At 50.0% G+C, this 22,326-nt stretch overlaps 3 protein-coding genes and 1 non-coding gene across 4 annotated transcripts; 3 read left to right on the forward strand and 1 right to left on the reverse strand.

The window, feature by feature from the left end:
• Positions 1-1,408: 1,408 nt before the first annotated feature.
• Positions 1,409-7,222, reverse strand: dcst1 (DC-STAMP domain containing 1). Its single transcript, XM_028398904.1, has 17 exons — positions 7,077-7,222; positions 6,884-7,006; positions 6,679-6,753; positions 6,482-6,610; positions 6,269-6,408; positions 5,951-6,107; positions 5,734-5,877; positions 5,520-5,641; positions 5,304-5,452; positions 5,133-5,232; positions 4,963-5,058; positions 4,744-4,870; positions 4,363-4,479; positions 4,033-4,175; positions 2,838-2,904; positions 2,713-2,732; positions 1,409-2,341 (listed from the first exon to the last, which is right to left on the reverse strand). Exons 1-17 carry the CDS (start codon positions 7,114-7,116, stop codon positions 1,409-1,411), a joined length of 2,682 nt encoding a protein of 893 aa, XP_028254705.1. The 5' UTR covers positions 7,117-7,222.
• On the forward strand, positions 6,984-14,968 carry dcst2 (DC-STAMP domain containing 2). The gene is made up of 16 exons (XM_028398942.1): positions 6,984-7,306; positions 8,279-8,538; positions 8,658-8,828; positions 8,904-9,005; positions 9,080-9,274; positions 9,464-9,529; positions 9,603-9,816; positions 9,896-10,053; positions 10,153-10,317; positions 10,398-10,565; positions 11,661-11,761; positions 13,508-13,638; positions 13,746-13,873; positions 14,404-14,494; positions 14,605-14,709; positions 14,780-14,968. The coding sequence occupies exons 1-16, from the start codon at positions 7,242-7,244 to the stop codon at positions 14,865-14,867; spliced, it is 2,208 nt and encodes a 735-aa protein (XP_028254743.1). The 5' UTR covers positions 6,984-7,241; the 3' UTR covers positions 14,868-14,968.
• On the forward strand, positions 11,339-11,503 carry LOC114431345 (U1 spliceosomal RNA). The gene has a single exon (XR_003670070.1). It is a non-coding gene; the product is annotated as a U1 spliceosomal RNA (small nuclear RNA).
• Positions 14,969-15,091: 123 nt separating the features above from the next.
• On the forward strand, positions 15,092-17,739 carry s100v1 (S100 calcium binding protein V1). Its single transcript, XM_028398951.1, has 3 exons — positions 15,092-15,242; positions 16,972-17,100; positions 17,165-17,739. Exons 1-3 carry the CDS (start codon positions 15,231-15,233, stop codon positions 17,333-17,335), a joined length of 312 nt encoding a protein of 103 aa, XP_028254752.1. The 5' UTR covers positions 15,092-15,230; the 3' UTR covers positions 17,336-17,739.
• Positions 17,740-22,326: the final 4,587 nt, after the last annotated feature.

A 22,326-nucleotide genomic window follows, 5' to 3' on the forward strand; every position in this document is an offset into this window, starting at 1 on the left:
GGAGAGAGCTCCGGTTGGTACGAGATGGTCATAAATTCAGACTAAGGACAGCAGCACCTTTGACCTGATAAAAGCCAGATTCTAAAGGAATGTGTTTTTCTCCTGAGTACCCAGTTTTATGGTCACCCCCAGATCGGACTCACAACCTATGAGATTTGAGGAATTGAAGTTTTACCTTATTTGGCAGTAAACACTAATGGTCTAGTTGCTGTATGAACCAGGGTCTGCAGGGGGGCAGTAGATGCCCCTGTGGGCCGGCAGGCAGGAACGCCCACGGGGTATATCAATGTGTGAATTCCATGTCCAGTGGTTGTTGCATTGTTCGTTGTTGCTGTGTGGTTGTTTGTTCTTGTTGGTTGTCCTGTTCTTGTGTTGTTCTTGTTTGGTTCTTTGTGTGCAACAACCCAGAGCTCTGCGACTCAGAATTTGCCTCATTGTTTAATAAATTATAATTTTGAGACCAGAATTTATCCGCTCCTTCCTTACAAACTAATTCAGGGGGTGATCAGAAGGAAACAAGGGGATTTTCACCCCGACAATACACATTCTTCCACATCCGAACAAGGCTTTGTAATAATAAATAAATTGTAATTCAACTAATTGTTTTGCAGTCTAGTCCTGTTAAATGGTTTCTGCTGTAGCGTGTCCTGCCTGGGATCAAAGGTCTGGAATGTAAAGTTTAGTATATCAGTTCTTTTTGTTTAATAATCTTCTCCTCTCAAAGGAGAGGTGTAGCTTTGTGTTCTATAGTCCTGCAGTATGTTCCAGTTCTAAGGATAAGGTCAGAGGTCAGGCATACTGTCGGCTGAGAGTAGGGGGCTCTGTGTGTGTCTGGGGGAGAGCGGAGCCTGAGTTGAGGATGGTCACTTTGCTGTTTGCTGTATCAGCGTGCTCACACCCAGCAGTCACTGTGTAGGTCCCTGCACACGGCTGGACGCTGCAGTAGTTCATGTATTCACATTCATAAACAGAAGAGGCTCTGCTTGCTAATGTTGTACTGTTTTCCTTACTGAAGCTACAGGTGTCAGGTGAGATCAGCTGTCTTACAGTCCTTCCATTAGAGATTTTCTTAAAAAGCTTTTAGTTTGAAAATAATAACAGGACGCAGTATTTAGAAAAGTGGGCGGCTGGACAAACGTTTCTCTCTCCCTCACACACACACACACACACACACCAAAGCAGAGGCATCAGCTTTTAACAGCTTCTGTCTGCAGCTTGTGTTAATGTGCTCAGACTTTTATCTACTGGGACTGAGTTCAGTCCGAGATGTTCCTCCAGACCGGCTGTGCCTCAGATATGAAACATTATCAGCTGTTTAGTCTAATGTGTAATGAGGATGTATTAACCCTCTGTGTATTTACTGTCAGGACGTTGCTTTCATATTTAGTCATAAAAGACTTGAACTTGTTCAGTGGGCTGCTCTGTGAGGGTCTCCTGCTCTGTGAGGGTCTCCTGCTGGTGGCTGCTCTGTGAGGGTCTCCTGCTCTGTGAGGGTCTCCTGCTGGTGGCTGCTCTGTGACGGTCTCCTGCTGGTGGCTGCTCTGTGAGGGTCTCCTGCTGGTGGCTGCTCTGTGAGGGTCTCCTGCTCTGTGAGGGTCTCCTGCTGGTGGCTGCTCTGTGACGGTCTCCTGCTGGTGGCTGCTCTGTGAGGGTCTCCTGCTCGTGGCTGCTCTGTGTGGGCCTCCTGCTCTGTGACGGTCTCCTGCTGGTGGCTGCTCTGTGAGGGTCTCCTGCTCTGTGACGGTCTCCTGCTGGTGGCTGCTCTGTGACGGTCTCCTGCTCTGTGAGGGTCTCCTGCTCGTGGCTGCTCTGTGTGGGCCTCCTGCTCTGTGACGGTCTCCTGCTGGTGGCTGCTCTGTGACGGTCTCCTGCTCTGTGAGGGTCTCCTGCTGGTGGCTGCTCTGTGACGGTCTCCTGCTCGTGGCTGCTCTGTGTGGGCCTCCTGCTCTGTGACGGTCTCCTGCTGGTGGCTGCTCTGTGACGGTCTCCTGCTCTGTGAGGGTCTCCTGCTGGTGGCTGCTCTGTGACGGTCTCCTGCTCGTGGCTGCTCTGTGTGGGCCTCCTGCTCTGTGACGGTCTCCTGCTGGTGGCTGCTCTGTGACGGTCTCCTGCTCTGTGAGGGTCTCCTGCTGGTGGCTGCTCTGTGTGGGCCTCCTGCTCTGTGAGGGTCTCCTGCTGGTGGCTGCTCTGTGAGGGTCTCCTGCTGGTGGCTGCTCTGTGAGGGTCTCCTGCTGGTGGCTGCTCTGTGTGGGCCTCCTGCTGGTGGATGCTGGTGCAGGTGGGTCAGCAGCAGGTCGCTCCAGTGGATCAGATTATAACGTGAATGGAGCAGCTGCACGTGCTGCAGAGGATCAGCTGATTACATAACTTATCAGCATGTATGGACTGTAATCACATCATGTGACCTCACACAGTGTTCTGTCAGATAAACACATGCAGCAGCAGACACAGCATGTCTCCATCAGACCACTAAACAGAGCGTGCTGGAGAAAACCTCCCCAGGCCTGTGGGCTGGTTCCACACACTGTGCAGAAATGGGTCAGGTGTGTGTGGAAAAGATCAATGTGTTAGACACAGGTGATGATGGCAGAACCTTTATTGCTGTGAACAGGATGAAGAGCAGGACATCTTCCTCTTCCTCACAAACTGCAGACACACCACGTCTGGACAAATACATTCTATCTATGCTGATGAGCTAGACGGCGCCCCCACATGCTCAGGCAGAGGAACACCTGTAGACAGACAGCAGGCAGAAAGACAGTTTAGATGAAAGGGTGAATAATCAACCATTAACATCACCGATCACCTCCTCTAACCTCGATTAATGATGCATGTACCGTCTGAGGTAGAAATCCGTCTGTGGATTTGCAGGTTGTAAAGAAACAAGACTCGCTTCTTCTCCCTCTGTAGAGATGGAGACACAGAATTATTCCCCAGTACAACCTGAGTGGTGTTTTTGTGTTTTCACCGTCACGTCCAAATAAACCGGGAAATGTGGACGTCAGCACACGTTTAAAACACCAAACACCTGCTCCCTCACTCACCTCCTCTCTCTCTCTCTCTGCCTGTCAGTTCAGCTGTTATAATGCTCTTACATTAATCTGCTTTCAGATCAGATTTACTGCAGCAGCTCAGAGTTTACACCTGTGTGTGTGCATGCACTAATGAGATCTGCTTCTTCATCAGTTCAGGACAGGAAGTGACATCATCAGGGACAAACCTATGTGAAACTGAGAGAGTGTCTTAGTTTGTGTTGTTTACAGTGAAACAGCAGAAGCTGCAGCTCTGAGTCACAACTCAGAGGAAACAGGAGTCTAGATGGAGGCAGCTGGACTCAAGGGTGGTGTTTTGTACATGTGCTGTCTGGTGTTGTAGTGTCCTGAAGACACCCAGCTCATGCTCCAGTGGGTGGTGTGAGTCAAAGAGTAGACACTGGTCTGTATGGGTTGGTTTACTGTAGACCTCAAGTAGGCTCCTGTCCGGTTCAGTGTGCACAAGTCGGCAGCACTTGGGCAAGGCACTTTACCTGCACAGCCTCCAGTGGACTCACTGGTGTATGGCGCTCTTTGCTGGGCTGCCTTAAGCAATTTCCCCATTGTGGGACTAATAAAGGTTTCAAATTTAGAATTTAGAAATTTAATTAATTTCATTTCTTAATTAAGTCAAGAAATGGCAGACTGTTGTCTCTAACATCCTCCGGGGTGACTGGATGTGCTTGGTGAAGCGCTCCACTTCACTAGTTCTGATCTTCACCCATGTGTCATCCACACATCTGAACCAGTGGGGTGGAGCTGTTGGAGGCTTGGGCTGTAGCCTCCACCAGCTCCACGTAAAGGTTGGCCACAAGTGGGAATACAGGTGACCACATGGCACAGCCTGTATGTGTCTGTAGAATCTGCCGTTATATATGAAGCAGGTGGTGGTTAGGCAGATGTCCAGCAGATGAAATGACTGAATGAATGAGAGCATCCACAGACAACCCAAACATGACCTCTAGTGCCGTCAGCCTGTCACTGTCCTGTGTGTGCGTACCTTCGGGTGATAGAAGGCAGCAATGACCCGGTGAAGGCGGTTGGTGTAGACCTGAAGGCAGCTGAGCAGCGCTGCCAGGAGGACACAACACACACAGCTCACATACACACCGGCAGAGAGGGAGGAGGGGGAAGACACACACTCTGAGGAGAGAGAGGGCAAGGGTTGTAAAGTGTGTGTGTCACCACCTGCTGCTTCACTGTAGTCTGCAATGTGACCAAAAGTATGTGGACAGCTTCTACTTCAGAGGTTCAAACCTAATGATCAAAAATCTGTTATTTTGTTAGTTATTCTGTCCTCTGGTGCTGTGACCTTTGACCTTTGACCCACCCTGGTTGCTGCTGTGGATGTTCACACTGGATGAGCTGTTAAAGGCTGAAATGGTCACCCGCAGCAGACGAGCCATCATGGAGTCTCCGCCCACTCTGATGTCTACCTGATGACCACCTGCAGAGACAGGAACACACCAGCACTGTGTGTGTGTGTGTGTGGTGTTTGTCTGTAGGATTGTGTCTGTGTGTGTCTCTCTCTGTATGTGTGTGGGATTGTGTGTGTCTCTCTGTATGTGTGTGGGATTGTGTGTGTCTCTCTGTATGTGTGTGTGATTGTGTGTCTCTCTCTCTGTATGTGTGTGTGATTGTGTGTGTCTCTCTCTGTATGTGTGTGTGATTGTGTGTCTCTCTCTGTATGTGTGTGTGATTGTGTGTGTACCAGTCAGGTTGAACTGAGTGACGGTGTGTCTGCTGATGATGTCCAGGACGTGGAACAGAGAGAAGTCGACAGCCAGCAGAACGACACACAGCAGAGAGACGGAGAACACCTGAAACACACCTGACACCTGCATGCACGCACATGCACACACATGCACACACATCAGTGATGCAATCACTGTCACATACAGGTTAAGACGTGTGAAGTCTTTGAACGCACCACCCGTCTCAGCTCCTCAGGATGGATTTTTGGACTCCGCGGGTCAATGAAGGTCTTCTTCTCTGATGGTTTCAGAGGCAGCAGGAAGCGCTTACCCTAAAAAACCAAGGAGACAAAACACTCAGCACCAAGCAGCACTGATGAAGAGGACGATGTGATGATGATGATACCGCTCTCCTCCTTCGGGCGTCGATCTGTTTGAAGTACGTAGTGATGTAAACATTGTCAAAACGAATGTCGCTCCTATAACACCTGAGGTAACTAAATGCCCTGAAGAGAGAGGAGGAAGCTGATGGAGGTGTGAAGGTTACTAGACATTGTGCAGCAGGTGTGAATGTTACTGTGTAAATATGGTGATAAAGGTGAAGGAGAGCAGCAGCTGGACAATGTTCATCAGCTGTGCTGTCTTCATCATCAGTTTCTGTAAGGACCCTCTGACAGCCTCCGTGAAATCCTGGTCCAGCACAAACAGGTCCTGCTGCTCCTCCTGCTGGACAGTACAGATCAGTCTGGCCCAGGGGGAGCTCTGTGTGTCAGAGCAGCAATGAAGTTCTGACCTGCAGGACGACCTCGGTGCTGAACTCTCTGGACAGCAGGTTGACTGAAACATTCAGCTGATCAAACAGCTGACCGAAGTTTCCCTCCACAGGAATCTGCTGTCTGCACCACGGCGTCATGACTGAGGAGGAGGAGGATCATGATTAGCTGTGTTGTCACAGGTCCCGGTGCTGAAAGTCAGGATACGTGACTGTGAGCAGTGTGACCTCTGACCTCTCATGACATCACACAGGAAGTCGAACGTCATGGGCACGCAGAGGATGTGGTTGATGATGGGCACAGGTATAGCCTTCATACACTCTGCCCACCTGTGACTGAACCAATCGGCACAGCGCTGCACACCCTCACCCACCACACCTGGACCACACACCAGAAACACTACATGTGAGTCTGTCTCAGTTTAATGGAAACTCCTAAGGGTGGGACTCACTGTCGCACTGCATCATGGTCTTGGCAGCGAACTGCTCCTGTGTGCTGTTACCTCCTTTGAAGTGTTTGTATCCGTACTGACTGACAACTTTGTCTCTGAGGCTCTGAAACTTCCTGCTAACACTGAGAGCCTCTGACAGGAACTCTGATCGACCATCCTGAAAGAGAGACCAGAGATGAGCAGAGAATAGATGAGGAAGGAGAAATGACGAGCGGGTGAGGAGCGGGTGAGCAGAGCTAAGAGGAAGAAGTGGCTGAGTGGCAGGTGAGAAGGAGGAATGGACGATCAGTGTCCCAGACCTCCCAGCTGTGTCCTTACCATTAGCTCCTGTGTGATGTGTCTGAACGGCCTGATGGCCTCTCTCCACAGCAGCCGGCTGTGACGCACCTGCAGGTCTAGGTTGCAGCTCAGAGACAGGGCAGCGGCCTCTGCGTTGTGCTGGATGTTTGAAATGGGTCCTGTGAGGACATCATGGGACGGATCGTCAGTTGACTCGTTTTATCTGCCTCTAAAGATCTGTTTACTTATTACCTGTGTACAGCACAGACAGGATCAACAGCATTACGTAGGCGCGGCCACGGGAGCCGAGCATGCTGGGAAACATGAGGAGGACCGAGCACCTGAAGGAGGAGGACAGCGCTCCGCCAACAGCGCACACAGCTGCAACACACACATTTCAGTAAGCTGGTGAATGTGTACGGGAGGCGTGTGCGGCATCAGCTCCTCACCCACAAACAAACATCCTGCTGTCAGCATCAGGTCAAAGGTCAGAGGGAGGCTGTGGGCAATCCCCAGAAACAGACCTGCGGGACAGAAGGACCCAGCCTGATGAGTCTCAAGCTGGTCCATCCTCATGGACCTAACGGCCATTACCGTGATTCATTAAAAATAAAGAACGCTGGACTTCCCGCGCAGGCGCGCTGCTAACCTTACCTGCGCCGCTCAGCGCTCCAAACAGCGCCCTGAAGATCCGGTGAGGCAGCCTGGCCTCTGATTGGCTGAGGAGGAACGTTTGGACAGTCGGAGGCAGGTAATTCCGAATGAGCCTGTGCACAGCTGGAAGAAGGACGCAAAGAGCTGGTTGACCTGTGAGGCCAGCTGAGTATCAGCGTCTGTCTGAACTCACTGCTGTGTGGAGCCGAACGTCTGCGCAGGTCAGCGGCCATCTCCTCCCGCAGCAAGGGGGGCCTGACTGTTGGAGCTTGTGGACCTAGCTTCACCGGACCTAGCTTCACCCTGTCACCTTGCTTCCGGCGGTGTCCCGGTGTCCTACCAGATCCGGTCCAGAAAGATGGAGCCTGCAGAGAGTAGGAGACACGTCAGCGTGCAAATGGAGGAGAGCGGAGTCCTCAACAGGTAACGGCAGCGCTGACTGTGCTCCGGTTCTACAGGTTCTGACTGCTATGACTGAACATTTATAACACATAGATTATCCTTATCAAACAGTCCTCAGGTTATCGTAATAAATATATGTACACACAGCCTCCACAGTCCTCTTTAAGTGTTCTCTGGGACCAACCGATAAAAAAAATATTCAAGTCTCCTCAGCGTCCGTTGGTTCACTGCACCTGCGCATCCAAACAAAGATGGCGGCCCGCTGCTCCTTTGCAGGGTGGTCCCTCCGAGAGGTGCTAGGACCTACACCGTCCTGTTAACCCTCAGGAGAGCCTGAAACAACTTACAGATCTGGCCCTCGTGACATAAAATGTACTCACCTTAAAAACTGCTGTAAAAATCACACTTTAAATGACTCAGTCGGCCTGAAATATACATATCAAATATTAATTATACTTTCAGGATTTTAACCCTTTAAAGGCCAGTTGTTTACCAAAAACCACAAAATCCAAGTAATTTCCATAAAACATTTGAATTACTGTTATTATTGAATCATTATGATTAGACCCTGAGATGGGCCAATGATTGGCAGTAACACTGATTTTAGTACATTGTTTTATTTATTTATTTTATTTTGCAGTGCCAGATCCATCTTGTACTACTTGTACACTAGTACCACCTCACTGACCCACCTGGTACCTTGTTGGTACCTGTTACATTACTACATTATTACACTGTTCCACTGGTTCCTATAAGGGTCTATGTTTACCATTACATTTCATTTTATGTTCTGTTCATTGTATGTATTGTATTAACCCTGAGGGTCAATACCAGGCACAGGGAACAACATGAACCCTCATGAAGCCTCACTCTGGCCGTTTGATCCGGCTGCTGAACCACAGGTGCTTTCAGTCAGAACCAACTGGAGGAGGCGAGCTGGCTGTATTTATGAATGATTGATCTCTCTGACTGCATCTTCTTTTCTACCCACAGGTCAGCAGGATGCTCTGGCCTCAGCTGCAGGAGGAAAGTCAGAGGTCAGCTGGCTGAAGCGGGGCGGAGCCTCCTGATGTTTCTCTTTGGGCTGCTGTTGGCGTCGGTGTATGGTGTGACGGCTCTCTTCCTGCAGAAACAGCCTCTGTGGTTGTGTGTCCACATCATGCTGGTTGTGGCTGGGCTGGCAGCATTCAGTATGGGGCTGTCGCAGTGGGTGCGAGTCAACGTCATGGTGATGCTGCCATCACTGTGCTCTGGTCGGTCCAGGCGTTACAGTCTGTTTTGAGCTTGTTCATGTGATATGTGCGTTTGTGCAGGCAGGGGCGGAGCTTGGTCAGATGGGTCAGCCAGTCATGGAAGTTCTTGTGTGTTTCAGCTCATGGCAGGACGTTTGTGCTCCTCCTGTTCATGTCGGTGCTGCTGTCCGGTCCGCTCACAAATATACTAGAAAACACAAAACAAGCTGCCTCCAGCCTGCTGTGTGGGGCGGAACTGGCTGCCAATCAAACACAGGAACTGATGCAGAGAGCAGCCACGCCCCTTTTCTGTAAGACCCACCCACCTCCACGTATAATGTCTATGAGATGATGAAGTAGAGTTAGAATGTTGCTGTTATTTTCAGCCGCTCTGGACCAGATCAGGGAGATCAGCAGTAATGCGTACGCTGTAGCAGGAAGAGTCCAGAAGCTCATCCAAGCTCTGACTGACAACGTCCAACATGTTGGTGAGTCCCATGTTCAGAACAAAGACACACCAACTGCAAGTCCTGCTACACCTCTTTGACCTCTGACCCTGCAGCTCGCACTCTGAGGAACGTTCTTCACTTCCTGGTGGACATCGGAGACATCTGTAATGCCGAACTGGGCTCGCCATACAGGAAGTGCCGGGCGTTGTTTGCCGAGGCTCAAAGCGACTGCTCCAATCTACTGGGGGACTTCAACTTCCTGTGTGACATCATGGATGGGTTTCTGCCGCTCTGCAGTCTCGCTCGTGGTGTGTTTACTTACACTTATCTTGTACGAACATCAGAATCAAATGGTCGTGACTTAATCACTGTTTAGTACCATGACCATCAAAACACAAACCATCAGCGCTGATCAGACACCGTGTTTGAGGTGTGTTGTATAAAACCGTCGGTGAGTTTTCTTGTTACTCTAGTTCTCACCTTTTTTGAACTTTCAGCTGGAGAGCTCTTCTGTATCATCCCCTCATACGTCGCCAGCCAACTAAAAGAGCGTCTGGCAGCCCGTGAGTTTGTGTCTTTGTTTGTTGAACCATTGTGGGTCAATCTCTTCCAGATAACGAGTTGTTCTTCTCTCAGCCACTATTGCAGCTTTTCAGAAAATGAAGCAGGAGTTTGACTTCAACATCTCGGCCATAGTAACCTCTGACCTGGACATGAACAGCAGCCGCTCTTTGCAGCAGGTGTCTCAGGACATCATGGACGAGGTCTCCTCAGACCTGCAAGTGTTTCAGAAACTCAGCGAGCCGCTGATGTACGGCTGCCTTGTGCTGCTCGCCCTCTCCTTCCTGAGGTCAGCACGCTTCACCTTTATTTTTCTGCAGAGCGTTAGCCTCAGAGCATTAGCTGAGTGTGCGTTCATGTCTGTGCAGAGCGGTGCGGTACAGGCGCAGGTATCTCCGTCAGGTCGACTTTGATAACATTTACATCAGTGCTCAGTTTGTGGAGTTTGACCAGCTGGAACTCTCAAGGGGTGGAGCCTCAGTCCTGCCACTCACACGCAGAGAGGCCAAGACCTACATAACGCCATGTTAGTACACCAGTATGTGTGTCTGTGTGTGATTGGCTGGTGTTGGATGATGTCACAGCAGTGCATGTAATCAGATGTACTAAAGTGTCTCGTCTGCAGTGTCACTTCGCCTGACGGACAGAGAGGTACGAGTGGTCTTGTTGGGCGTGGCGTCAGTCCTTAGACACCTGGTCTTGGGTGGCGTGCTGGTGGCAATGGACTTTCTGGTGTTCTGGATTCTGGATCAGGTGCACCATCAGGTGAAGGGAGATGTGTTGGGTAGAGGTGAGATGGGACACCTGCGACAGCAGTACTCTCTTCTGGTCAGTCAGAGAGGTAACCATGGTGATGGTCTGTCCTGTCAGCTCCGGTCCAGGTGGCGGTCCAGGTGAATGGGTCTGGCTATGCCTCGGACATCTTCAGAGACCTGGTTGCCTCCTTTAGTCTGCTGCAGAGAGGAAACATCACAGTCATCAGCAGGAAGTGTCTGCTGGAGCCATTGGCACCCAACCACAACACGTGTTTCATCCTTGGTACGGCATCACACAGGAAATGACATCACACACATGACAGCAGCTTAAAACCTTTTTTGCTACATTCTGAAATCCAACTCACAACAGACAGAAACAACTCGAGCAAAGTGTTGATGAAGTCCATTGGTCTTGCTGTGATCATGTGACTTGGAGTGAAGCTTCCTGGAATGGCTGCGTTGTCTGTGGTAGAAAGATGATGTCTGAGTCCAGCAGCTCTGTTAAGGGAAGCTTCCAGCTGTCTAAAGCCGGTTTACACTGTGTGATTTTGGGCTGTCACAGACGAAAGACAACCATCGTAGGAGAATCGTGGAGATATCTTTGGTTGTGGCTCCGAATCGGTGGACTTACGTCGCACTGTGAGACAGGTTCCACCGCGGCCAGCGTCTCGCGACCAAAGACAAGCTGAGATAAGATCAAATTCTAGCGGTGTCAGAAATGTAGGATGACGGTCTCACAGTGAGACAGCTGCTACGACCTGTCACTCTGCATCCACATCCTCCTCCTCACATGTTGATGTACGACGATCGCCTGCGATTCAGTAAATGGTCATCGTACAATCTGCACACATCAAACTTGACGTCGTACCTAAGTTTATTAGAGTGACGTTGCATAGTGTGTCACGCAGTGGTCTTACAAGGTCGCTAAAAATCGCACAGTGTAAACATAAGAGGTGGACTTGTCCTCAGAAGAGTTGAGCAAAGGTGGAGGTGAAGTTACCAACATTTGCAGCATTTTTCCCACCATGAAACATTGAACAAAAACAATGCTGATTGATACTTACCTGGCAGGGGAGATACCATGATCAAGAAAGTGGTTCACCCAGGGCGAGGCTCAGCCATTGCACTCTAGGTTGTGCTGACCCCTGCGAATTCCCCAAATGTGGGAATCTCGACTGCATAATTTCTGGTAGTGGGGGACTGCGTTCGCGCTCTCCCCTGATTTTTTTTTTTTATGCAATTTCCCCATTGTGGGACTAATAAAGGTTTTCTTAATCTGATTGTTGATATGTGTTTCACAGTATTAAAACTCAGAACAGGTGCAGTGCGCCCTCTGCTGGCCCTGCTGCTCAGCTCTGCTTCTGCTCTGCATTTTCAGGGTTCCTGCTCGGTCTGGCTCTGCTCATCTCTCTGACCGCAGGATTCATGCAGCGGTGCAGACGCCTCATCTGTGCTTCATATCACCCAGAGACAGAGCTGGTAACACACACACACACACACACAGAGTCAGTTAGCAACAGCTGTTTGTCTGTTTTAGATTTAAGAAGTTTATTGTCATATACACAGCAAAGCAATGAAATTAATACGACTAAACTGAAAGGAAATGAACTTAAAGCAATACATAAAAAAAGTCGGGTCCTATCCGCTGCAGTTAGCCGTGCATCACTGTCACAGCAGTAGTGGGATTTGCAAACACTGTTTTTTTCCTTTGTACAAACATGCAGAAATATGTCAGGATGATGCCAGTGTGTGGATTCAGCAGTGATGTTATGAAGTGTGTGGTGAGGGTGAGAGCAGTCCTTGATGATGTCGTGGGCCCTCTTTGTGCCCCGGGCATCCAGATGTCCTGTAGAGGTGTGAAGGCTGCTCCACAGATGAACTGAGCTGTTTAATGGCACGCTGAGAGCCTTCCTGTCCTGAACGGTGCAGTGCTCATACCACACTGTGATGAGTTTGTCAGGATGCTCTCTGCTGTGCATCTGTAAAAACTGCTGAGTTTGGTGGATAATCCAAACGTCCTCAGCTTCCCGAGGAAGAAGGGTCTCTGTGTGTCTTTCTTGGTGATCCGCTGTGTGTGGTGAGTCCAGGTGAGATCCTCACTGATGTAGGTGCAGAGCAGTTTGAAGGTCTTCACCCTCTCTGTTTGGGTCCTGTTGATGTAAAGTGGGTGTGCTGGTCTCTGGTCAGCTGAAGCGCCTCCTCCCTGCCAGTGATAGCCTGATGTCCTGGTGCTTTTCAGCCAGTGTGCTTGGGATGGTGATCACTGTGTGTCGTTTGTGGCACCTGGTCAGGAGAGTCATCAGGTGCTGGAAGTATGAAAAACATCTACGAGGTCCTCAGGACCGAGTTGTGTAAGCCTGTGCCTTCCCCCTCTGTGCAGGAGGTGTACTGATGTGAAACAGCCGGCTGCTGTCTGGTGGTTGTTCCCTGTCGGTTGTTGCGCCCCTCCTTAACACAGCCCAGTGTTTCCAGAGCTTTTTGTAGAAAATGGTTTTTACTATAAAGTGGATGCATCCGTCCCCTGAGAGGACCTGTTTTTTCTGTGGCTTTTCATGAACATGAAGCTGATCTTCGCTTGTGATGTCACATCAGGTCACATGAAGAAGAGCCCCTCCTCCTCCCAGCCTCAAACAGGTTAGTCAGACTGAGAGGAAGAGCAGCTGCTGTGGGTGAAAGGTCATGCAGCAAGGAATCTGAAGAATCTGTAGCATGACAGTAAGAGAGGAGGAAGCAGGAGGCACGTCTGAACATGCTGGACAAACCAAGAACTCCACGAAAACTAAACCTCTCTGAAACATCGGAAAAAGTGGAAAAGATTCACTGAGACACATTAACAGGATGAATCCCTATATTTCAGCATACTCACGGCTCCATGTTTTATTACAGCTACGCTGCATACGTTCTGTACACTGCTTACCGCTCAGTGTGCACTTTGATTTTGGATTTTTTTATATTTATACACTTGTATTTTAACGTGCAGCCTGTAACCTGACAGAAGAACTTCCTCTGGGATTAATACAGGTAGATCTTATCTTGGAGAACAGAGCTCACACTGTGAGTTGGTGCTCAGAGCTATGATCAGAGCAGTTTGGTTTCTTCATGCCTGTTTGTCAGTTTCTCTCTCTCACACAGTTAAGTCTCAGCTTCACTCAGCGACCTCAGGTAGGCTGAGCAGCCTGCTGGAGAGCAAACTGATGAGGTTTCTCCTCTTATTGTGTCCACTAGGAGAGGATCCAGTTCCTCCATCAGCACATCCTGCAGGAGAGAAGAGCAGCCAGCAGAGCCTTCAAGAGCTTTACATCAGGAGGAGGGAGAGGAGGGAGAGGAGGGAGTCGCTTACACACTCTACTGACTCAGTAAAACTATTCAGATTTTCTCCACAAACCTGAATGTAATCGTTGAAAGCAGTGCTCAGGCTGCTCTAGCTAGCTTGTTGTGCTCTGTGTGTGTCTGTGTGTGTCAGGTTAGCTGTAAGGCTTCACCTGTCTCACTTCCTGGACCCATCATCTTCCATTACATGTGCCTCTTGTGCGGAGGCGTTGGTGCCGGAGGGCGACGACACTCTGACCTGTGACCACCCTCATTGTTCAGGTGAACACAGATGATACCTCTGCCTATCATGATCCAACTTTAACCAATCAGGTCCAAGAGGACACGTGACCTGTCACTGAGGATGTTGGGAAGCTAGTTAGCATGTGTCTCTTCATGTCTGTATATGTCTCTTAGTGTGTCACTGCATTTCTGTGTGTGTGCGTCTCTGTGTGTGTGTGTCTGTGTGTGTGTGTCTCAGTGTGTCTGTGTGTGTCTCAGTGTGTGTGTGTGTGTGTCTCAGTGTGTGTGTGTCTGTGTGTGTGTGTGTCTGTGTGTGTGTGCTGAGGGAGTGTCCTGCAGCTGCTGTTGACTCTGAACAGATAACGGCCATAACTCAAAACAGACCTTTCACTTCAGTTGGTCACAGTTGGCTATAAACGGTGTTACTGATTGATTGATCAGTCCGATCAGAAACAGCTTCCTGTTTGTCACCTTTTATCAGACTGGGTCAGAGGTCGTGCGCTGACAGGTTACTGATAAAGTCGCCTGTCCCCGTGTGCCTCAGACTAACATGTTGTATGTTTGTGCAGGCGTGTACTGTCGGCCATGTTTCCACAGTCTGGGAAACACATGTGTCGTCTGTGCACAAGCTTTGACCTGTCAAGAAGAAGAAGAGGAGCTGTGAGTGTCCGCTCACACACACACACACACACTGAGACACACACACACTGAGACACACACACACACACACACCTGAACCTAGCATGATCTGAGTCTGTCTGAACACTCAGAGACTCCAGTGACGATGAGCAGCCCCACCCATCCCACACTCTGAGGGTGGACAGGAGGACCTCCACTGGAACATTTCAAGGAGACAGCGAGGGAGACAGGGACAGGTAGGACACCAGAGGCGAGCGCGGTGCCTCGGTGTCACCCGTCAGATTCATTGAAGTCATTTGTTTTTAGTGAAGCAGACATGAGGGGCCAGGACCAACACGCCTCAGACGAATGTGACAGTGACGCCTCCTTCCAGTCGGCCACCACCAGCCTCTAGAGCCCCACCCTCAGCCCTCACACACCGGACCGTAGCAGCTCCAGAACCCTCCAGAACTGGACTCTGTGCCTCTTAGGTCTCCCCTGTGATCTATGTGTTTCTTTGTCTTATTTTAACATGATCTTTAAAAACATCCTGCCCTCCGTGTGTTTTGTGTGTGTGAGAGAGAGAGAGAGAGAGAGGGGTGTGGCTGATAACAGAAACAAAGACAGTCCACAGAAAAATGCACCGTTCACAGTGTGTCTGTGCGCGTGCCCGTGGAGTGGGAGGACTCGGGACCGTCAGCAGCTTTGAACTCTCGACACTCTCGGTTCGCGGTGGCTCGCGCTCGGTGTGTTTTTCTTGCAGTTTGAACTTTCAGCTATGGCGACCAAGGTAAGACGATCGATCCCTATTGATCACAAACCGATTCCTGCCTGCAAAAGGTACAGCCCGGGCGCGCGGCCGGTTTTTCGAACCGTCAGCAAAACGGAAATGCCTGGTGCCCGGCGGTTAACGTCAAACACACCATTTAAGACTGACCAGGAACAGAAGTAATCTGATTACTGTTGGTCCTGTTCTGACTCTGTGTTGCTGGTCCTGGTGTGTGTTGTGTGTTGCTGGTCCTGGTGTGTGGTGTGTGTTGCTGGTCCTGGTGTGTGTTGCTGGTCTTGGTGTGTGTTGTGTGTTGCTGGTCTTGGTGTGTGTTGCTGGTCCTGGTGTGTGTTGTGTGTTGCTGGTCTTGGTGTGTGTTGCTGGTCTTGGTGTGTGTTGCTGGTCCTGGTGTGTGTTGTGTGTTGCCGGTCCTGGTGTGTGTTGCCGGTCCTGTTCTGACTCAGTGTGTGTTGCTGGTGTGTGTTGCCAGTCCTGGTGTGTGTTGCTGGTCTTGGTGTGTGTTGTGTGTTGCTGGTCTTGGTGTGTGTTGCTGGTCCTGGTGTGTGTTGTGTGTTGCTGGTCCTGGTGTGTGTTGTGTGTTGCTGGTCTTGGTGTGTGTTGCTGGTCTTGGTGTGTGTTGCTGGTCCTGGTGTGTGTTGTGTGTTGCCGGTCCTGGTGTGTGTTGCCGGTCCTGTTCTGACTCAGTGTGTGTTGCTGGTGTGTGTTGCCAGTCCTGGTGTGTGTTGCTGGTCTTGGTGTGTGTTGTGTGTTGCTGGTCCTGGTGTGTGTTGCTGGTCTTGGTGTGTGTTGTGTGTTGCTGGTCTAAAGTTTCACTGTTGAGTGTGAGGACAGATTCCTGCAGCCACCGCCCTCTTTCACAACACAGTCCTCAGAGAGCTGATCTCATTCAGCTGTGTGAGCATCAGCCTGAGGCGTGCACACACACACACACACACACACAGCCTTAAGTTCTACCCTGAGCGTACTGGTCCTCCTCTGGCCTGATCCTGGCCTCTGTAAACATGTGGCTGACACACCTCTGAGCCGGCAGCTCTTATTTAAACAGGATTCCAGTCAAATGTTTCTGACACTTCTGGTCAGACCAACAACATCTGTTTCTGAGGCTGGACTTTGTGTCTCACCGCCTGATACTAGTGCAGAGACTTTATTTGACATAGATGTTGATGAAGGTTCTCAGGTAAAAGCTGTTTCTCTACTTTTCAAACGGAGTCTCTGCTCGCACATGTCTGTGGCTGCTTCTCTGCCGGTAGCGATGTTAAATCAGCCAGAGGTCAGTCTGACAGCGTTTTATTTTGAAAATCCACCGGAAACTCTTTTTTTCTGGTGACTGACTTCCTGTCTACTCGATGTAGTTGGTGTAAATAGACGCGTGTTGGGTGCGACACATCTCCAAAAACGTCCGGTGTAACAGGGGGCTGTGGTGGGGGACAGGTGGACAGTCCATTGGTCTTTCTGTGATCATGTGACTTGGAGTGGAGCTTCCTGGGATGGATGGAAGCTGCTGTCTGTGGTAGAAAGATGATGTCTGAGGCCTCCACCTCTGTTAAGGGAAGGTTCTTCCAGCTTCACATAGAGGCTTCCTGACTCCTCTTTAGACCACCTGTCCTCTCTGTCTAGGATGTGGACATTGTTGTCCTCAAAGGAGTGTCCTTTGTCCTTCTTTCCTCAGGCCTCCATCTGCACAGTGATGTTCTGTTTGTGCGTTGCTCTCTGATTATTGCTGTGTCAGTTCTCAGATCTGGAGCTGGCCATCAACTCATTGGTGACGGAGTTTCACAAAGCTGCTGACAATGGGCCGACCATGAACACCACCCAGTTCCAGACCATGATCTCCAAGCAGATGCCTGCCGTCTCAAAGGTACAAGCCGACATGTTCTGCTGTTCTGTTGTTGGGACTGTGTCTGACTCTGCACTGTGCGCAGACGCTGGAGAAAGAAGATGGGCTGAGTGACGTCCTGCAGCAGATGGGCGTCGAGAACGGCCAGAACATCTCTTTCGAGAACTTCTGGAAACTGATTAACCAACAGGCTGTGCAGCTTTTCGGCACCGCGCACAAAGAGAAGAATATCAAGTGCAGCTGCCTGTTGCAGTGAGTGTGAGCCAGGAAGCTGGCCAACCACAGGGGGCGCTGCAGGACAACAATCAATAGCTGAAATTGCAGATACACAGAAATGAAACCTGTAGAAGTCATGTGTTATTTAGTAACAGCCCGTCCTCTGTTAACCAGCCTGTGTCTTCTGGACAGTATGAATACAACAAACAGAGGTCGGTGTCGATGTAAGACGGTGTGTACATCAACCATTTGAAAGTTGATTTGTTCACGTCTGGTGCTCCGTACGAAGGCTATACGTTCTACAGAAAAACACAAAGGGACCATTTGAAGGTTTTATAATGTAATCCTCAAGTTACTTCCTACCTGTAGTTACTTCCTTACTTACACTGTTTTCATACTAATGTTTTTCACTGCAAACTCTGATTAAACCTGCTTCTGTGACGATGTGGTGCATCATGGTTTTTCATTGATCAGTCGGTGTTAAATCAGTGTTTAAATGTTAGCACATGTTCAGCAGAGAGCAAAACACACACACACACACACGAGAACAACTGTATCTGTCAATATAACGGCAACAGACACAGTAACCAATCAGTTCATGCAGACATCTTCTTCCTCCATGTCAGCAGGTGGCGCTCTCTCCTCCTCTCTGTGGAAAACCTTCCCATCAGGCTGCTGCCTCCACCTCAGTTCCGCCTCCTCTGAGCCGCCCTGCTCCTTGAGCTGCCGCCTCAGCTGGAACACAGAACAGTCAGTCAGCCTGAATGTAATCATTTACAGTGACATCATGCCACCTCTGACCTGCTGCAGGATGGAGTCCTCCACGGAGGAATCGATCCGCTCAGCAGAGCCCCCACTCAGCCGAACCTTCAGCACCCGCACAGCTGCAGACCTGCTGTTTGTAGGAGGCGTGTCAGACTCCCCTGAGTGGCAGAGGAAGGCGTGTGCCTCCCCACATGGTCTGCTGTACCACTGTTCAGTGTCCATCACTGCACAGTCTGCTCTCTCTTCAGGCTGTTGGAAGGCCCACCGCCTGTAGGGGGCGTTGCTCTGGTCTGACCACACCCACGTTTGTCTGGACAGCCCGATCCAAGCAGAGGGAGGAAGGAAAGTCAGCCCGGCGTTAGTGGTAACCAGGCTGGCTGTATCCAGCCTATCCTCCACTGTTCTGATGCTGCTCAGGTGTGAGTACTGAGTCCTGCAGAAGGTCTGTGCGTCAGTCCAGTTCATCAGCTGCTTCACCAGGACATGAAGCTGAGCTGCAGCTGAAAGATCAAATGACATTTATCACTGCTTGTAACAATCATGCTTTTCCTTTGACAGTCACAGATGCTTCTGCTGTCAACTGAAGACCATGACACAGTCCAAAGCTAGGCCAGGCCCGGGTTGGACACTCACCATTGTAGCACAAGAAGTAGTGTTGAGCTCCACAGTCTCTGGCTGACCACACGCCCAGTCCAGATGTTGTCACACAGTTCCCAGACCTCGGCTCGCCAATAGACCAGGACGTGAATTTGGTGTCCATGGAGAGGTCTTGAGACCACTTCCAGGAAATGTCCCTGCGGAGTCCAATCCAGACTTGTCCACTGTCAGCTGCCTGCCGGGCTGCAGCATCCTGATCCAGGTCCTGGATGGTGGCGATGTCAGTGAACGTCTCTCTGCAGTGACGTTGAGCCTCATCCCAGGTCATCATCAGGGGGACGCTGTGGAAACGTCTAATGATGGGCTGAACACCACAGACCCACGTGTAACCTGAGAGACAAGGCCGAGCACACAGCAGAGGGTCCTTCAACAGGGGGTGTGTCCCCGCACTGATGCACACACACCTCTGAGGACTGAGGGCGTCTCTCAGTGAACACAGTGTCGATCATTTCTTTGTGTTAAACGGAAGTTTTTGTGATGCGTTCACTGACCTGAGAACAGCATGACGATGAGGAGTCCATGTGTCTTCAGAAGAGAGAGCGGAATCACTGCCAACATGTCTTCACAGCGATAAATGTACAAATCAGAAACGAGTTTACTCATTAGCATCAACAAGGAACGAACAGACGATAGTGTGTATATATATTTCTATAACAACCTGCTGCTGAGTGCACCGCTCTGTCCCCGTTAGGTGAACTGTCTGCTTGTCTCCGTCCTCTGTCTGTGTCTTATATGAACGATCTCATCACAGAGATGCTGATTTGGTTAAAAAATGCTGAGAATTGTTTATTCAAAGACGAGCAGAACGAACAGAAGATGACTTATTCAAAAGCCCGATTCAAAGCAGACCTCAGGCGTCAGGTGTGAAACCTAAACTCTGAGAGAGAGTTTTTATTTGGTTAATGGAGTGTTTATGATAAATCTGAGAAAGGAGCTCCATCCTCCAAACAAATCAGAGCTAAGCAGGTTTTTATATTTACATTATTTATTCACACTGTGCCCTCAGCCTGTGGTCTGCTGGTCAAGTAGTCCAGTGTTCATGAAGTGAGCTGGCGGTCCACCGTCCCCTCACAGAGCTGCCAGCTTCCTCCAGGTGAGCGAGACCTGTTTTGTCACTATAACAGAACTCACTCAGTGGTAAGGGAGAAACCCATGTGTTGTTTTTATTTTTACAGTAAGCTGGACTGTTGAGGCGTGTATTTATTTTAAAGGAACTCATCCCCAACACTGAAGCACAGCAGGTGGCGGTAATGCACCTCAAACGTTGAACAGAAGCTGCTGCAGCCGGTGGGTCCCCGCCGCGGGTCGGTTTGAAGCGCATGGTTCTTGGGTGTAGGGCTCATCATGGGGCAGAGAACCTGTTTGACATGTGAATGCTTCATGGATGACGGTCTGCTTGAAGCATTTCAGTCACATGACCACATGTGATGTCAGCTGAAACTGGGATCAATCCACTTCCACTTGAACTGATGGACTCTGCGTGGAGCAGACGGGCCAGTGGATGGGGTGGTGTAAGTCTCTGTGGAAGGTGGTGCGCTGCTCCTCACCTCCACAGCAATGTGAGCACAGGTCAGCACACGAAACCTTTCATTTGATTGATATAGTGCATTTTACAATCAGTAGTCAAAGTCTTCGTCACATTCTGAAATCTGAGGACGGGCCCCCGGCTCCTCCGCTTCCTCTGAAGAAGGAGCTGGACGCTGTGTCGAGCCAATCAGAGCACAGAGAGCCTTAGTGAGGCAGAGTCTCAGGACATAGACCAGGGAGAGTGAGGTCTTCATCACCTGTGTGAGTCAGCCCACTTCACCTTGTGTGTACGTCCTCATGGTGACATTCATATATATAGTGAAGCCACATGAAGCTTCCTGCAGCCATTGTTGTGCTCGAGGGTTACACAAAGCTTCATTCAGTGCTACAGTGACATCTGCTGCTAGACTTAAACTATGTCGGCCAAGTCCTTGTATTAACCAGGGGCTCTCCAGGGCCCAGTGATGGTGTACCTCCACGGCCCTGCATACTTAAAAACTGAAGTTCTTTCCAAAATGCTCAGGGAGCAGGGAGGGGGGCTGATGACATCACAGCTGTTACATTCTCTGATACACTGAGCATAAAGATGGCTGACACAGCAGGCTCACATGGAGGGTCATTGAGTCCATCCTCCTCTACATCACAAGCGTCCTCCTCTTCCTGTCCTTCTACCTCCACCTTCCCTGCATTAACCAGCAGGCCCCTCAGCTCATGTGCTTCCCTCAGCCGTCTGTCGTCATAACTTCCCCTCTAGTCAAGGATGATCTTATCTTAAATCACAGTAACTTAACCTAAGTACCAGGCAGACCTATCTTGTGACAGGATGATAGGATATGTGCAACAACTCCAGTGATTAAGCTGCAGCACATCCAGTTGCTCCTTCCTGCACAGTCTCCTTCCGTGGTGGTGCAGACACCCATCCTTCCTGTCCCCACAACCCTGCTAAACACTTTAACACTTTAACACTCCCATCGACATAAGCGCCCTCAAGTTAGCCCACAAAGATCACCCAGACGATTCCTTTATCACTTCTCAATCCAAGGTTTCACCCAGGCTTGGAGGTCCTCCACACCTCTAGTTTTTCGGTTCCTAAACCTCTGCCCTCAAGGAGCCAGACATCGTCTACAAACTACCTACCTGTAAGCCTACACGATGGGTCCATTTCCTCTTCCCCCTTTTCCAGTGTAACAGTTTAGCAACCAGAAGTATTAAAAAGAGACTCAATCAGAGACCTTTGGTCCATCCACCCCTAGTGTTAAAGAATGTCAAGCCCAGGTGGTTTAGTGACACAGGAAGTGCAAGGAAGTGCTCACCTGTGCAGGGGAGGAGTCAAAGAATAATAAGAGGCCCCTCTGTTCATGGTTCAGCCTGAAGCTTTCTGGCCTGTAACCCTGAGGCTGCACAGCAGGATGTCACACCGACTGGTTTTGTATCACTGCAGGTGATCCAGCAGGTGGCACTGCTGCTGTCTCATCAGTGGGGCAATGATGGAATGATTTTGTTCCTTCTTCTGTTTGGTGGTTGGTCTGACCTGAAGCTGGTGTCAGAGTGTGTGAGTCCTCGTTGACTATCTGCTCATCCGTCCACTGCTCGGCCCGCTCTGATAGCTGGATGTGTTTCAGCAGAGCCTCACAGCTGCACACATCTGCACAGAAATCCATAGAAAAGAATAGAATAGACTTTATTAATCCCTTTGGGAAGGTCCCTCGGTTAAATTTAGGTACCAGCAGCAATACAACCCCGACAGTCAGAGCAAGAGTTAAATAGAATAGAATAGAACATAGTGCAGTAAAAAATAAATAAAGAGGAATTCTGTACCAACATTGCACAGCAGCACAGATGGTACAGATGGATTATTGCACATATAAATATTGCACATGTGTTGTATCAGCGGGCTGTGCTCCTCCCTCCTTCTCCCCCTCCTGCCAAAAGCAGAGTTGTAGAGTTGATGGATCGGGGGACAAAGGAGTCTCTGAGTCTGTGGGTCCTGCTCTTGGGGAGGAGCAGCCTGTGACTGTTCAGGCTTCTCTGAGCGCTGATGACAGTGTGCAGAGGATGACTGGTATCGTCCACAAGAGCCAG

Source organism: Parambassis ranga, unplaced genomic scaffold (genome assembly GCF_900634625.1).
Source record: "Parambassis ranga unplaced genomic scaffold, fParRan2.1 scaffold_68_arrow_ctg1, whole genome shotgun sequence".
NCBI lineage: Eukaryota > Metazoa > Chordata > Actinopteri > Ambassidae > Parambassis > Parambassis ranga.